We start from the raw sequence: 16,713 nt of genomic DNA, 5'->3' as shown, positions 1-16,713 counted from the left end.
ATATTATGACTTTATTCATCAGAGAAGCACAGGTTTCATTTAAGCAGCTCATCAGAGCCGGGGGGCCCCACCGGCCCCCCCCCCCCGGCCCTTCCAACGGACCAACGGACGACGCTGGATGGAGACACGAGGGGACTGGCCCGGGGGAGGGAGGGGAAACTTCTTTCCTCCTTTGTGTTTTTTTAAATGCAACCGTCCCTGCTGCCGCGGAGAGGAGGAGGAGGAGGAGGAGGTGTGTGTGTGTGTGTGTGTGTGTGTGTGTGTGTGAGGGACCGAGGGAGGATCGGTCAGACTTTCCAGATACTGTGTGGAGTCACAGACCAGAGGAACTCCCCAGCAGCTAGAGAGTCGTCTGACTGGGACCGGGCCAACCTCACACACACACACACACACACACACACACAGGTCTGCGCCCGGAGCGAGTTCCGCCTTTCGCAGGGGATCTGCATGCGGCAGGGAGAGAGGAACTCCACGATGCCGCTGTTGTCGTCGCTTTAATGAGTTAGAAAGAAAAAGGGCGAGCGAAGAAGAAGAAGTTGGGAGAAAAACCGGTTCTCCCTCCTGCTCCTGTGTGGACGGTGGAGGGGAAGGTGGCCCAACTCATCGGTGAGTTTATACCATCACTTCTACTTGTAGACGAGAGTGTGTGTGTGTGTGTGTGTGTGTGTGTGTGTGTGTGTGTTCTTTATAAAAACCTATCATTCAGTCACGGGTCCCTGGACGTGTAGATCCAGTGAACTCCATGGAAACAATATCTCCAGATCCACATTAACCTCATGATCATATCTGAGTGATTCCAGTCCAGATGATGATGAAGACCGATCAGAGCCAAACTCCACAGATGGAACTGTTTGTAATAACACGTAGCTCTGCCTCGATGCCCCCCCTCCTCCTCCTCCTCCTTTTAAGCATTTTACACTTGAGGGGAAATAATGCAACTTATCCATCAGCCTGTGAGGACACGGACGTTAATGATCCAGGATAATAAGGTCTCTATTGGTGTTCACTGAACCGGCCACGGAGACCAAAGTCCTCCAGCGCTGCTCTCACCAACTCCAGGTTTGAAATGGGTTGTTCAGCAGTTGTACTGATGGAATATGGTTTTCAGACAATCAAAAAAAAGAATATGGATTATCCTTCAAGTGTAGTTATTATCTAGTTATTTGTGTGTCTTACTCCGCAGGTTGTTTGAATCTGAAACAGAGCTTGTGTTTCTTTTCATTCTTTTATTTTCATGCATCCTCTCAAACCATACACAAGCTGTCCTTCGTGTTGTGAGGACAACAGTTAGCGTCCCTTTATGGCCCATGTTGCGGCCCTGTGGTTCTGCTGTGCGATCCGAGGTGGGAGCGCCTCTCGTGTGGTGACAGGCCTACAGGGGAGAGCGGTCTGTAGTTATACAGCGCCTCAGTTCAACCCCCCCCCCAACCCGAAGTCTACTTGACCTACTCTGTCAGCCTGCACCAGATGGTTTTGTCCCTTTGAAAAGGCAGAAAAGGAAACCCTTCCCGGCCTTGGGAAGAAAAAAAAAAGGGGAGGCAGGAAAGAAGGCATGGAGAGCGAGGGCTGACGAGAGTTACACTGCACATGTTGTTTTTCACGGTACCTTTTAATTAGCACCGACACAAGAGTCTCCTTTTTTATTGTGTTTTTTGGTGTTGTTGTTGGAGAATACGCCGCCACCGCGCTGACTTCTCTTCACTCCCAGCAATTAAACACACAATATGACATCAATGTAAAACGTACACTAAACTTCATTGAAAATACCTTTAGCAGCTTTCAGGCGAGCGCTGCTGGGGACAGACGATGGTCGACAGCTGACCCGCGAGGCCAAGCTGGAATTCCCGTTTTTATGAGGACAAGCTTTAATTTGAAGTTTGGGTAATTGCTGTGTTTGCATCTGCTTTCTTCTAAAAACACAGGCAGTCTTTTACCCCCCCTTAAAGACAACAGAGCCAAAGGCTACGGTTTATTCTTTCAATTAAGGTGTTGGCCCGCTGGACGACCTTCTCCGTATCCACGAATCCAAACTTCCCAGAGAAGGAGGCGTCGAAGTAAAAACAAATACACAATTCTTTAATTTCTCTTCGGCCACAGCTGATTTAAAACCCTAAGCCCCCTACAGTAAAATGCAGTTTAGTCTTTCATTCAGTCATATGGTGTATATATTCATGAGCATTCCTTTGGGAACAATGGCAGGATCATGTACATGTAAAGGTCAGCATCTTCTCTGCCGTAAGTTGTTGTCAAATGACATTATTCAACCTGACAGTGAAGCCATCACAGATGCAAATTCAGTATCACAACGACGCTATTGAGTATTGATTTTTTTTGTAGAAGACTTTATCTCAGAAGTCTTCAGGATTGTTGCGTTATCACTCCAGCTCTGTTGGCCATGTGCTCGGGCCCCTGTGTCCGTCCACAAATCTTTATGCCGATGAGTGATGGGCTTGTCATTATGAGTAGGGGCGGCGTTAATAAAGAGCTGTATTGTAGAATGAGCAGTAGACTCATTGCGGCGGTTAATCTAATACGGAGAATGCAATGCTTTGTACCTCCGGCTTTCTCCTTTTCCATGCTACTGTTTTGCCTTCATAAATTAAGGCAAAACAGTAGCATGTCAATAGTTCCAGGTATTGTTGTCTTTGTTGTAGTGCGGAAGAAAATGTCTTCACCTCTCATTTTCTTCTTCTCAGTTCCCGTATGAAAGTATCCTGAAGGTGACCCACATAGCTTTTTTGTTGAGTTTGAGTGTCACATTACTTTGCTGAATAGAGCTTTAATGAGGTAAAAGGTGAGATAATTGAACACATTAGCCTACATCGTGCTCTCATACAGTACAGTGACAAGTAACCAACCCAACTTTTAGGCTTCTTCTTCAATGATTGTCACAGAAATAGCCTCACACTGTGATGTGAAGAACAACAAGAGTTTGTGTGTGACTCTGCCGTGGAAGGATCTGGAGACTCCTGGGTGCAAGAAGAGCCCCATTGTCACGGAAACCACACAAAACCGATACCAGTCATTTTGCAACATCCATCCATAGGCTACTTATAGGACCTTAAACACGGGTTATAGTTGTGACATGAGAGGAGTGTTGGCTTGGCTTGGAAAAGGAAGGACATGCGTGATATTTTAGGATCATGAGATCGCTGTAGGAGGTACAATTATTGCAGACTGGAATCCGACGGAGAGGGTTGCTCTAAATGACAGAGCTGCAGTGGAAGTGCTGTAGACATTGGCACTGCATGGAGCCTTTATCCTTACGCCCCTCGTGCGGCTATTGCAAAACCACCTACAGAAGATCACAATTCAATCAGTGGTTTATTTGATTTTACCATGGTAGTCGGCCTGAGCAACTGTGTTTCTTTGTCACTTGTAATCTCCCTGTGTCGAAATCAAATCACAAGTTTAAGAGCTAAATAAAGTTTTAATAAATACTATTATTGTATTATGATATACCCTACTGGAATAGTAGCGGCTCGACGTACCAGGGAGGTCAGAACGTGCCCGGACATTAAAAGGGCGTTGGTGTCTCGCTCAAGGACACTTCTGCACGATGGATGGATACATTTAGCTTCTCTCGACCAACATGCTGTTCATCAGCGGCATAAATTATCCCTTACACAGTGCTGTACTGTCATGCACTCACTAACATATGGACATCAGACTCCACCACACCGCCTACTAAATGCTGCTCTCCACCACAAACCCTAATGGAGTGTTGTGGAACTGCCCCTCCTTACTACACAGACTGTGCTGCCTCCTCTGCTGCTGGCTCACAGCTCCGACTCACTGCAGCACACTGCAGGGCTCATTTGGTGGATGGACATTAGTACTTTGTGTGGTTATTGCCATGTTAATGCCCGTGTGCAGCTGTGATATACGGCGTGCGCACATGCACCATTGACATGTGACTCTCTTCTGAAGGCCTCTCATTGTGTTTCTGATCTTTTTTCATGTCTCTATAAGTAGCTCTCTGCAGTCTTTAGTTGAAAGGCCTCTATTGTTTAGACTAAAGTCAGGCAGGCATGAGATTGAGAGATTATGAGTGAAAAGAAGTCACATAGTACTAATAAACTATTGCCACAAATCAGCGACTATTAATGGGGTCTAGAGCCTCGGGGCAAATTATTTGGCAGCTAGAATACGTATAACAGCTGCATCATCTACTTCGAGCGCAACCAAGTATTGCAAAATTATAATATTTCTATTTCACAATAAAAACGACCAAACTCTGGGAAAGCCCAACTGTGCTGTGTGCAAAATGAAGTTGGCTAAATGAAGTGGGTCAGCTTTAGTAGGCAAATATCGGAAATCGTTTTGCATAAAATCTGCAATTTTGGAGAATGTGTGGTCACAAATATGTGAATTATGGACTAGAGAGGGAAAAAAATGTTTCCTTCAGACTCTTTGTTTTGAGTAAGATTCACTTCACAAAGTGAACATGTTTGTGTCTTATCTTGTCAGAGAGTTGTATCAGATCCTGTACGTAGGTGTCTGATTCAGAAGTGTAGTTATCGCTCTGGGTTAAACAGCTGATAACCAGGAAGAGACCCCAGTGATGTGCTGGCAAGACAACTGACAGAAGAGATTTGACTTTCAGGGCCATGCAGGGGAAAAACGTCCTGCTGATGACGTTGCAGTTAATACTTGTCCCTAAAATGGCTCATTTGTTTTGCAATAAGAAGTTTAAAGATGTGAACGCACCCACAATGTTATCCGGGGACATTGGGATCCAGTCACTCGAGCCACATTCAAAGACTCATGTCTGTGTATGTAGTGTGCATGCAAATGTATCCCGTGGGCTACACAGTGCGGGCATCTTTGTATTGTTTGCACAGCACGAGAGAGAAAAACAGCTGACTTAGACACACACTCTGATAAGGTTGCTCTAGCGAGGAAACAGGTATTCACTTCAATGCTTTTAATCAAGGTTAGTTTTATTGCTGTATGCATTTATTCATCTGTGTGTGTGTTCAGTTTCAGCAAGGAGGAAGTGTGGTAAATCTGGATTAAACAATAAAAAGTGTGAAAAGGGTTTGGAGCCTCAGCTGCTACAAACTGAAACAACAGGAATGTGACTGTTGTGGTACGTTTGGTGACTGTGACAGGAGACACATGGGACATGTGGCATTCAGGGCCTGCTGCATGGATCACAAACCGAGTGTATGTGAACAATAGTCACAAAACTTCAGCAGGTAAACTTGGGGAAAAAGTGTAGAATCACAATCATGTGGCGCTTTGTTTGTTATGCAAGTTGGTACGTCACAGCAGTAGCTGCCCTGCACTAACACCCGCTGAAATCATCTCAAACACGCAAACAGAGGCACTTGGTGAAACAATGGCAAGTGTTTCAAGTAGATTAGCCCGCGAGCCAGACGGATTACAAGCTTATTGCCTTCATTTGGCAAGGTTTGCCTTTACTGTTGTTAACTCATGGACAACGTGCTTCTCTCTGGTGGTTTCTGCTTCCTCTGCCGTGCAAAGGCCCAGGTAGCTGCCTCATCTTTTCCCTTGTTGTATTTGTTCAGATGAAATGTGTGTTGATAGTTGAAAAGTAGCTTCAGGTCTGACGATCCAACTCTTTGGGCCCGTGTCAGAAACACAAAGGTCAGTTCCTGCTCGAAACCCGATGTTCCACTTCCTCATCTGGTCCCGCGCTTCCTGCTTTGCAGGGACAGGAAGCTGTCCTGACTGGATCAGTCTTTCGGCTCTTTGGAGTGCTCAGATGGAGGCGGCATGATTTATGGCCGCGCAGACCCGGGTGCATCTCGCATTCTTGGTGGAGTCGCCCAAGGGAAGCTGTCAGACGGACAGATTTTCAGTTTCTCAGCTGGTCCTGACCGTCAAGTCGGAAGAGCACTTGCAGAATCCTTGGCTGTGATCACACACACCCTCCCCTTGATTAAACACACCCAAATTAACTATGTGGGGAACTTGTGGCCGACCCTGCCTGTTCCTCAGCAGCTGAGCACTCAAATCTGTGCTGCCCAGCCCCGCAGTGTTTGTTCAGGGGGAGCGCGCTCTTGGGCAAGTTCGTGTTTCGAGGGCAGCACAACATTTCAACAGCTCATCTGCAGCTGGTCCCCATCGTGTATCAACTCTCAGTTCCTTAATAAATGCCTGTTCAGACTGGTAACGTGTTGTGTTTTATGTGTTGTCTTATATCTGTGTGTTTGACACTTTCAGGCCTCTAATGGTCAAACTAGTTTGTGCTGGGAAAAGAACAGTCACAGAATCAGTCAGTTCCTCACTTTGGCCAAGGCTGAAATATGGATTTTGATGAAATTGACCTTCATGTTCCCCGGAGGATGAATCCTACAGACGTTGGTGATTCTCTGAATTTTTCCTCTTGTATGGCCAGTTTTGTTCTTGACATTTTGACAACTTCTTTATGGTTAACCATGAACTTTTTTCCAGATATTTGCCTCGCCTGATAAGAATTCAAATAATTTCTTGATCCTCTCACTTTTCATCAAACACATTTCATCAGGTCCAAAATCTGGATTCTGAATCAGTTCTTTGATTAATGACCAAAAACCTGAAAACCTATTTCCATTAGCTTTAGCTGTTTTTGTGTATTGTTTTTGTTGGCTTATGTGAGCATGGTACGCTGCTAAACTAGATGGGGAACATTGTAATTGTTATTTGTGAAAGATCAGCATACAGCATTGTCACTGTGAACTTAGAATGTTGATGGCTGAGTTTCACCCTGATGGCTGTTTAGACTCTTGTAGTCTTGACTCGTATTGAGTTTGTTGCCAGGCGACCTCAGCTTGTAGAAACTCTGAGAGGATTTTGGGCCTCGCGAGGGAGAGTTCAGTCATTAGGATAGATAGTTCTGTTTCTGGTCAGGACCACCCTCCCTCCATCACTCACCGGCCCCCTGAAGGCAAATACGTGGAACCCAGCTCAAAGCAAACAGTTGAGCTCGAGCAGTTTCCTTGGTGCTCTCAGTCATCTTGATGTGGTCCCCTTGGTTTTGTCGGCCCAGTTTCCTCTCAGTGCCACTAGAGGTCACAGCATGGGCCCAGAGTCTTTGTTGTGCCCCATAATGGCTCCATTCTCCCGCAGCAGCACAGACTTCCAAGCCGGCCAGTCATTGGACACCATTGTGACTCAAAACGGTGGTAACATGAGGACAATGTGCAGAAGCTTGGGAGGGTCCATGGGTTTACATGCAATTACTGTTAAGTTCAAAATTAATTATTAACTAGTTCACGCGGGTTGATGAAAAATTGAAATCTAACATCTAACAGTAACCAAATGATATGTAGTAGAAAGGCCTTTTTTTTATTGCTTGTTAGCATTCATGACTTATTCTCACGGTAGGATGACCACAAAACATTCATTCAAAGTTGTGGTCTTCTCGAAGCAGAGAGTGATTCACCAACATGGAGAGGGAGATCATAGAGACGCCCAAACCAGAGGGAAACAAAAGCTCGTAACAGTGAAGTTCCTGTCACCGTCTGTCCTCTTTCTAATCCTCATATCCTGTTCATGTTCTCAGACCAACACACTGACACTGGAAGTTTAACCTGAACTTCCTACGACGTAGAGGTGTTCCTTACAGATGTGAACAGAATACGATAACTCCACACAGGAAAGTCCGGATCAGCCGTCAAACTCTTCTTGGTTTAAGGTGACAGCGTTAACCAGTGAGCCACCGTGGGGCCCCGACTTCCGTGTTTAGTTATATATTAACCTGTTGTAGAGTTTTGGTTTTCTGCCTAAATTGGCAGGAGTTGATTTGAGGTGTGTATTCTAGACAGTATACAGAGCAGTTGCTCATTTTGTTAGAAAAGCTGACGCTATATCCTTCTTTAGTCAACTGAGCATGTATCGCTTCGTGTTCCTCAGGTTCAATTTATTTGCAAATAGTTTCACAATCAAAGCTTAGTTTGTTGCAAAGCGATGACAAATTCTTGTCACGGCTGTGAATTTTAGAGTAGTTTATTTTTTATGAATAACGTGAAAGCACGCACTTCAGCTGTACACAAGAAACCTATAAATATATATATACATATCCTCACTCCTAATTGTTGTACAGAATAGGGCGAGTATCAAATCTACACATTCACACTCATCACAGAACCAAAGTAATTTAGCTGTAGTACATATTATCTTAAGCTATATTTTCATTCTCTTTCAGAAAGGAAATGAGACACTGCAGTTGTCAGTAATAGAAAGCAAAAAAAGAGAGAGATAGGTTCTAAAAGAACCTTGAGTTGCTGAAGAAGTTATGAAAACTTTCCAATGGGCTTTCATTTTTTCCAAGTACAGTCATTCTTACGCAGGACACAAACTACACAGCCTCGTGCCTCAAAAGAGACTGGAAGAAAGTGTCACATTTCAGTGCTGGACAGAAAATGGATTTGATGTTGGGAAAGGTTCAGGTGACGGAGGAGGAGAGGTAGAAGATAGACAGAAAGGGGAAAAGAAAGATCTGGCAAGACCGCGTGTTTCCCAACTGTTTGTCTTGAGGAGAAAACGTGAGTTAGCTGTAATCGGATCTCAACTGTGGTGAGCTCATGCACGAGGCCTGCCAGCAGCCTCACAAAGAGCAGTCCACCCATGAGCCCTGAGCCCCAGTGCAGCCCTCTGTGGCTCTCTACAGGCCTGCCAGCTGAAATATCATGTCATTTTAGTACTAGATGGTTTTAAAAGGGCAGTAGTTTTGGATATATTTTGTCCACTAGTGATTACCATCAATTAAGCTTACAGTATGTTTGTGTCTGTACAATAAGCGCTAAGCAAAGTGGACAAGTAGGAGCAACATCACTGTTATAAAAAAATCAAATCAAATGCTGAATTACTTACAGAGAACATAGCTCAACGACTCTCCCTTCCCATGTAATTCTTCTACAACAGTTAAAACTAGATTATTTCTGATTAGTTACTTGAAAGAACTGATTCCATGGATCCAAATTGCTCTTGTCAGACGACTGTCAGGGGTCACGACCCTGGACGTCTGAGGAGGAACAGAGCCAGATCGGGGCCCTGGCACACGGATTATAGTGAGTGAATGAGCCGCCTGTGTGCATGCCCAGGCATGCTGGGTCGTACTGAGTCGCATAGCGTTGTGTGTGTGTGTGTGTGTGGACAGCTGCACATACATCACAGTAAGGAAGAGGTCGCAGTCACACCCAATCTGTAACGCTGAACTACATTTCTGTGTTGTTCAGGATAAACCGATTGTATTTTAAGATCCAGCCACACTTACTTACCTTTCCTAAATTAATCAACACTTTCTTCCTTCCCTTACAGTTGCCTAACCTGCTCAGATGGACTTCAGATAACGCCACCGGAAGTTCTACCCTTGTCCCAAACCTCTCCTCAGCCTTCCCACATTCAGCCAGAATGGCAGATCCCACTGGGCTGAGCCCTGACAGGGCTGGGGCGGGCGCGACCGAGGTCGACTCCTGTAGCCTGGAGATAGAGAGGAAGTATGATGTCATCCCTGCCGTCATCTGCTCCATGTGTTGCCTGTTTGGCATCATCTACTGCTTCTTTGGTGAGGATGCCTGCCCTGTCCCAGACCTTGACATCGAGCGAACATGGAACACGGGATGACATAACACAGTCAACACATACATGCCAATAGATTTACATTATGGCTATATGATGGATCTCTCTCCTGTGTCTCCTCTTCCAGGTTACCGCTGTTTCAAGGCTGTCATGTTTCTGTCAGGCCTGATGTTCGGCTCCGTCATCATTTTCTTGCTGTGCCACAAGGAGCACGTGCTGGACACCCAGCTGAGCGTCGAGGCCAGTGCGGGGATCGGCCTGGGTATAGGTCTGCTGTGCGGTCTGGTGACTATGCTGGTGCGAAGTGTCGGCCTCTTCATGACCGGCCTGCTGCTGGGACTCCTCCTGGCCCTTGCCGCTCTGCTGGTCACTCACCAGTTCTACACGCCGACCACAGTCTGGGTGCCGCTGGGCGCCCTCCTGGGAACGGGCATGCTGTTTGCTGTGCTCACGCTGCAGTGGCAGAAGTTCTTCACCATGCTCTCCACGGCTGTGTTCGGAGCCGCTATCATGACAGTGTGTGCTGATTACTTTGTGGAGATGCTGGCACTCGCCACGCACGTGTACGAGTGCTTGCGCCTCACGCCGGGGCCACCTCTCTGCTGGTACAGCTGGGTCATTCTGGGCATCTGGCCCGCCCTCAGCCTCATAGGAGCGCTGGTCCAGTGGAAACTGACGGACGACAGTTTCTCACACACCGAGGGTGAGGATGAATTATCATGGCGCTTTGAGTTCTGTCGCGGCGATGGGTCACTGACCATGTTTATCAAAATACACGCAGAAATGTGGTCAAGAGCCACTTACTCCTACCGAAAGTAACATTAAAGGTGACTTCCGTTCAATCACATAAAAACATATTTGTACCAAGAAAAAGAGCTTTGTTCACTCTTTAAAAAATTCCTTACATTTTCTCAGTGATGATATTCTGCAAAAACTGTAACAGTTAAACTGACAACAACCATCTCATTTATTATAAATAGGAGCAGAGGGTTTGTGTTCACCTGCAAAAACGTTTAAACTGAAGGATTTTTACTTACTAATATTTCACTTTGGTCCAGATATTTACATTTGGCAGAATAGACCCAAATGTTTATACAAATACGCTTAATTTCATGCCCTTGTATCTTTCCCTCTCCTCTTAGTTGTTATCAGTCGGCGGCAGAAGAGAGTCCAGCTGATGCGGATTCGGGAGAAGGACGCCAAGAAGCGTCAGCAGGCAGGTGGGCAGGAAGGCACTTACCGTCGTAAACCCACCCCAGTGAAACGTTACGCTGGGGATCTACTGGCACCGGTCAGTGTCACCCAAAATGGCGTGTGCTGTAGTTGCTGATTATTGTTATTGCTTACCAGTAAGACAAAAGTACTGAAAAAAGACAGGCATGTTTCTAGGTTTCTTTCCAAGTTGAGAGTATCTTTGTGCACCTCACTTATCTCTCATTGTGTCTGTGTCTTCTCTTAGAGCTACCTGCAAAGTCTGCGGGACAGACAGATGGGCACAGGCACTTCCCTTAGCAGCCTGGGCACTGCCAACCACACCATGATCGACTTGGAGTACGACACCGGCTCCACTGTGCCCCTCACGGCCACAACGCCAGTGGTCCGGGTCTGAGCAACCCAGTGATAAGAAGGGACTTCGTAATGCTCTCTGGTTCTTCAACAGTGTCTCCCTAATGTAGAACAGAGCCTATGAACTGATCCACTCAGCTAAGGGTTTTTTTTATTTTATTATTGCCCTTAAACTGATTTGGAGCGAGGATGGATTTTCTCCCATCAGTGTGTGTCGGTGAAAACGAATGCTGCTTTTTGTCGAGAAGCCAGAAGTGTCAAGCTCCTGCTTGGTGAATGCTACAACCACTACGAACAGTGTGTTTCTCAGAGAAACATTTTAAAGCTAACACAGTAAAGTTAGGTCCGCCATTTCATTTCACCGTGTGTTAAATACATAACAGCAAGTATGAGCCTCGAAAGCAGATGTCGATCTGTTTTGGAAGTGAACATGACGAAGCAGTTTGTTTGACGTTACATCATGTACTGTACTTGAAGAGTTAGCGACTTGCAATGAAGTGTTGTGTTATCACCTGCCTTTCTGTTTAACTGTGTGGTCATAGGATTCATGGATTTGTGTAGTTTTTTTTAGATGAAGCGTGGTGAGAGAGTACATGTAGATGATATGTTGCCATGATTGTGACAAAGTGAAGCAAAAACTAAATGATGCAAATGAAATAAACTGTTGGTATGTAAAAGCTCTTTGCCTGAGCTTTTAGCAGGAGGTTTTATAGCAGCACTCTAATAATTCTGTGACCTTTTTTGTTTGTTTTTGCAACGTAGCTGCAGTCAGGATACAGTAGGTGAGGAAGTTAGACTGTTGCTTTTGGAGTAAATGTTTAATAATTTATTTTATGTAATGGAAAAGTATCTGGTAGTTTTGGGGGGAAAAAGACTTAAAAAAAACAAAGCATGTTTGTTGTTCATTTGTAGATTTTTAAATAATTATCAATCTTTTTTTTGTTTGTTTGTTTGTTTGTTTAATTTTTGCAGGGGACAATGCACATGTTACCTGGATCTGTACATACCTGTTGATAGAAATTTCAAAGATAAATAAATGTGTTTGATACAAGAACAGTTTTCACTCACTGCTCCCGTCAGACCAGTGGCACTGTTTGTCTCCTCGGGCTCTTAGCAACACTGGCAGCGTTACCAGCTCCACTTGTCATGGGCAATAAAGAGGTCATGAGGATTTCCTACTCTGCAATTGGTCGGGTTGCCATGGTGCTTCTACAGTTTTTTGTTTTTTTTGACAAACACAATAGAGGACAGACGGGCCTTTCATCAGTGTGAACATTAAATATTTTTCTATCCTTTTCAGTGGGAAAGTTGAGCCACTTTTCTGGTTCTTCCAGAGGGACAGTTTTGCTGTTTTACATTATGTCTTGTTTAATGTTACAAAATCTTTACAAAAATCCGCACACAGACCCACAGGGCTTCTCGTAGACCAGTGTGACTCATGCGATGATAGTGGAGGTGTTACGAAGAGGAGCGAGCGCTGAACACACATGGGAAGCTGTTGGTTTGGACCGAAGTCTGAACTGAAAAGCGAACACTCCCATCATCATATTACATCTCACTGAAACTATTAAGACACATAATCCAACACATATGTTGGAGAGAGAAACAGAAGGCCTCCCTTGATTTCTCCCTGAGGTCACAGATGGGCTTACATAATTCTCGCTGTCACAAAAACACAATTGAGTCTTAAAAAAAAAGAATCTAAAAATCAGCCTGCTTTGGAAGGATTTGCTTCGTTATAAACAGAACCAGTGGGGGGAGGGGGTCCCATTCCCCCTTTTCTCATGTTAGATAGAATGTTCACAATTGATCACTGCTGTTGAGGTTGCAGAGTTATCAATGTCCTTGGAGGAGAAGCAGCACCCACCCACTGTCGACCTCTTGATGCCTGCTGCCCCCCCATGGTCGATTCCTAGCACCGCATCCAGCGCACCCTCTTGCTCAGCGGGTATCCTCTCTCCACTCTCAGCTGCTCGTTCACTCGCCAGTACTCGTCCCCCTTGAAGAAGAAGATCTTGCCATTGGTCCAGGTGAAGGCTGCGTCCACGCTGGACGGCACTCCGGTGAAGAGCATGGAGAGCGGTTTGGGGTACAGACTCAGGTCATTGTACTTCAGTTCATCCCACTGCCAGTGCTCCGAGCCCTAAACAGGCCGACATCGAGGAGAAGACATTTATGAAAAAAAAAATGAAGATTTCGATGCAGCTACAAGTGAAACTGCTGCTCATAGTTTGGTCAAAGATACCTTAATGAAGACCAGCTTCTTGTTCTTCTCCAGGTATAAGGCCGCGTCAATATTAGGAGGAACCCGGGTCACCTGTTTGGGGAAGCCGTAGTCCAGCAGGAACCTGGTATACTTCCACACTTTATTCCCTGTGACCAGAAAACAGTCCATCGTTTACACAAGCTGGAGAACTGAAAGCCGTGCTGGTCGTAAGTGTTGGGCAACAACTGTACCTTTGAAAAAGTACGTCTTGTTGGTTCTCTGCGAGTGCACGGCAGCGTTCAGGTTTCCAGGGAGTTCCCTCCACAGCCGGTCAATTCTTATCGGTGTGTTGTGTCCGAGGTCAGAGACCGTCCACACGTAATCGCCGCTGAACGCAAAGGTTTTCCTCCAAGGACCTGGTGGGAAATTACAATGAGCTTTGAATTCATCATCAAGTCATCGAAATGGACTTGGGAGTCATCAAATGACAATTTCAAAAATGAGATTGTCGACCGCTGCAAATGAAACATCTTTCCCTCTTTGTTTGAGGCTGATACACCTGCAGGTCTGCCACCTCCCAATGAGTCAGTCTCTTTGAGCTTCAGTGGTTACTATCATATTATATATGTTTATTTTGTCTGCCCACTATAACTCCAGTGTGTTTACGTGCTGTGGTCTAGAGTAAAGTCTCTCCTCCTCCTCCTCCTCCTCCTCTGTAACTTACCTAACATGACGGCATCCAGTGAGGCCGTGCAGGGGTCAGGCATGTTGTCAGTGTCTCGGCTGCCTTCTGTGGGAAACAGACTCTCGGGGGTTGTTGGACTGGCTAAAGTGCTGGTGATGCGTTTTCCTACAAAACAGAGAAGAAACAAGGTTTAGGATAAATGCACGCTTTCCATGTTTTTGGCAACTGAAGACTTTTGTATGTTTGTACCTGGTGGATCAGAGAGAGATTAAACAGGGAATCTAAATCTGTCTTCATCTGTTTGTGCTTTTATATCTCTTCTAAAATGAAAACGTTCTTTTGAAGAAAAGGTATTTAATCACTGTTTAACTTTCATATATAAGGATAAGCTCAGCATCAGATGCCATTAGGCAGAATAGTCATATATATTGACCACTGACTGTGCATAGTGAGAAAAAGACATGTTAATCTATTAATGAATGTAGCTCGGCTGATACTGGACCTTTTGGATGAAACATAAATAAACTTTTTTGCGTGGACATAAACTTAACATGACCATTCTTGAAGACAACCTCTTGAATATTATTTTTTTAAATTGATAAAATCATGCACTGAGCAGGAAATGTTTTAGTTTTTTAAATTGTCACTGGACAAAGTGTGTGAGGAGTCACACGTGCTGATGTGTGCAAATTAACTAATACTGAGAAAATACCATTGATAATCATAACGACAGTCCTGCTTCAGTCTTGACACCGACACCTTGCCATGTGGCCTTCTTCAAACACACTCACCGTACAGCGCCTGGATGCCTCTCACGTCATCTGAGTGCAGCCTGAAGTTGGCACGGTAACCCGAGTAGACCGGCGCCATCAGAGCACTTCTGAATTGAGAGTGACCCAGGCCGAGGGCGTGGCCGATTTCGTGGGCTGCCACAATACGCAGATTAGTGCCAAAATATGTTCCCTCAGTCCAGAACTCATCCTCGTCAAAGTGAACAATGCCAGACTCTGGGGACTCAGCGTGGGCCAGTACGTGACCTGCAGGTGGCACAAACAAACCACTTGTGTCAGTGTGTCAGAGGTCAAGTAAGGGTGAAAAAAACACCATATATTTGTAGAGATCACTCACCGCGGCCATCAAACGGGACGGCGCAGTAGCCATCGTTCTTATGGAAGGAGATCTTTATGTCCGCTCTGCCGTAGTCGACCTCTCTGAAGGTCAAAGGAGTCACGTCGCTCCAGTACTTGAAGGCAGAGAGAATGGCCGCTCTGACCTCTTCCTTCTTCAGGTCAGGTGTGTAGTTGTAGATGCGGTAGGTCAGACTCTTCTTTCTCCAGAGACCTGAACGAGAAGAATCTTTTTTTGCCAACAGTACGCACAACAAAACTGTCCACCTCACCAGGAGGCAAATGCTTTTTCACTTTCTTGAGACTTGTTTTTTAAAGTGTTTTCATCATGACCCTGACGTACAAATAGGATCTGACATTGTTCATACTACCCCTAGCCTTATGTGAACGGTCTAAGAAGTTAACAGATCTATAACAAGGTTTTTTTTAATGGCCATGGGCACAAACAGTAGTTGGCAACAACTATTTTTCCTTAAAAGACACATTTCTGAAGTCAATAAAGAGAAATAAATGTTCTAACCACCGATGCTCGGACTTTGCGACTCACCCATCACTCTGTATTTGTGAAACTTCTTATTGAAGGGGTCCTCCAGGCCACAGCGGGGCTGTCTCATCACACCCAGGGTGGCCTCATCTAATTCTCCGGTAGGTGGCAGATCATTCACCCTCTGGAAGACCCTGGAGACAAGAGGAGATAGAACTCTGCCTCCTCCACCCACATATAGCTTTGACTCGCAACCTTGTATAACCCCTCGTGTGTTGTCTGTGTTACCTGAGGGCATTAATGATCTCCTCCAGGTAACGAGGCTCCTGTGGGTTACCGGCGTCATTCAGGTAACCATACTGCCTCAGGTAGGCCTGTAAATGTACAAGCAGAAAAATTAAAGCCCTCATAGGAATACTGTGTATAGTATAGTATGTAAAAGCAAAACAAAAGCATCTTGTGAATACAAGTGTTCAAACATATCACAACTATCTTCCTACCTCTGCGTCATCTAACTCTTTCCACTGCACCACAGCACTCAATGCTCCACTGAGGCTCAGCACCAGGAGCAGCAGCAGCCCTGCACAGTCCATACTCAAAGTTTCATCCACGGTTTCTGTCCTAGATATGAAGGGCCGGATGTTTCCAAAGCTGGAGAAGTGCTCAGCTCAGAGTCCCACTGCAGACTCTACTTGTTCTGCGAGCGCTCCAGCAGTTTTTAAACTCTGCCCGGGCGCATGAGTCAGCCCTGTGGCTACGATGATCCACCTCTGAAGAATGAGGATTACAAGAGCAGCCAGTTGACCCACATCCAACACGTCTGCTGTTGAATTGTACAGCTGCTCAGGGCAGACGTGGAGCTCCAGCAGCAGTCACTTGACCAGTTCCTAGAGTCACCAGGCTGTAGGCAGTTAAACGTTAAGAGAGCAACAAGAGCAACTCTACAACATTCCCACATTTTCCCTCCAGGATTGTGGCCCTTGTGTGAGTCCTCATGTGTATCACCTGAACCGCAGGAAGTGCCTCACCCTCCGACTCCACATTCCTGTTGTCCCCACTCGAGTCCCATCTGGGACAAATGTCTATGTTTAAAACATCTCCAACACAAATGAAT

At 45.5% G+C, this 16,713-nt stretch overlaps 2 protein-coding genes across 4 annotated transcripts; one reads left to right on the top strand and one right to left on the bottom strand.

Annotated features, from left to right (window-relative positions):
* The first annotated feature begins 226 nt into the window (after positions 1-226).
* Positions 227-11,823, top strand: LOC118310009 (transmembrane protein 198). Of its 3 annotated transcripts, none has more exons than XM_035632725.2 (5): positions 227-606; positions 9,271-9,517; positions 9,659-10,234; positions 10,674-10,747; positions 10,991-11,823. In XM_035632725.2, the coding sequence occupies exons 2-5, from the start codon at positions 9,364-9,366 to the stop codon at positions 11,138-11,140; spliced, it is 954 nt and encodes a 317-aa protein (XP_035488618.1). In that variant the 5' UTR covers positions 227-606; positions 9,271-9,363; the 3' UTR covers positions 11,141-11,823. The 3 variants fall into 3 exon arrangements, with proteins under 3 accessions (XP_035488618.1, XP_035488617.1, XP_035488619.1); XM_035632724.2 differs by having other exon boundaries at positions 228-606; positions 10,674-10,822; XM_035632726.2 differs by having other exon boundaries at positions 229-606; positions 10,674-10,751.
* A 207-nt stretch (positions 11,824-12,030) lies between these two features.
* On the bottom strand, positions 12,031-16,676 carry mmp19 (matrix metallopeptidase 19). The gene is made up of 9 exons (XM_035632720.2): positions 16,100-16,676; positions 15,888-15,973; positions 15,663-15,793; positions 15,117-15,329; positions 14,780-15,025; positions 14,028-14,153; positions 13,555-13,719; positions 13,343-13,470; positions 12,031-13,240 (listed from the first exon to the last, which is right to left on the bottom strand). Exons 1-9 carry the CDS (start codon positions 16,190-16,192, stop codon positions 13,010-13,012), a joined length of 1,419 nt encoding a protein of 472 aa, XP_035488613.1. The 5' UTR covers positions 16,193-16,676; the 3' UTR covers positions 12,031-13,009.
* Between the last annotated feature and the right edge of the window lie 37 nt (positions 16,677-16,713).

Source organism: Scophthalmus maximus, chromosome 6, assembly GCF_022379125.1.
Source record: "Scophthalmus maximus strain ysfricsl-2021 chromosome 6, ASM2237912v1, whole genome shotgun sequence".
Lineage (NCBI taxonomy): Eukaryota > Metazoa > Chordata > Actinopteri > Pleuronectiformes > Scophthalmidae > Scophthalmus > Scophthalmus maximus.
This window is presented reverse-complemented; position numbering and strand designations above follow the sequence as displayed.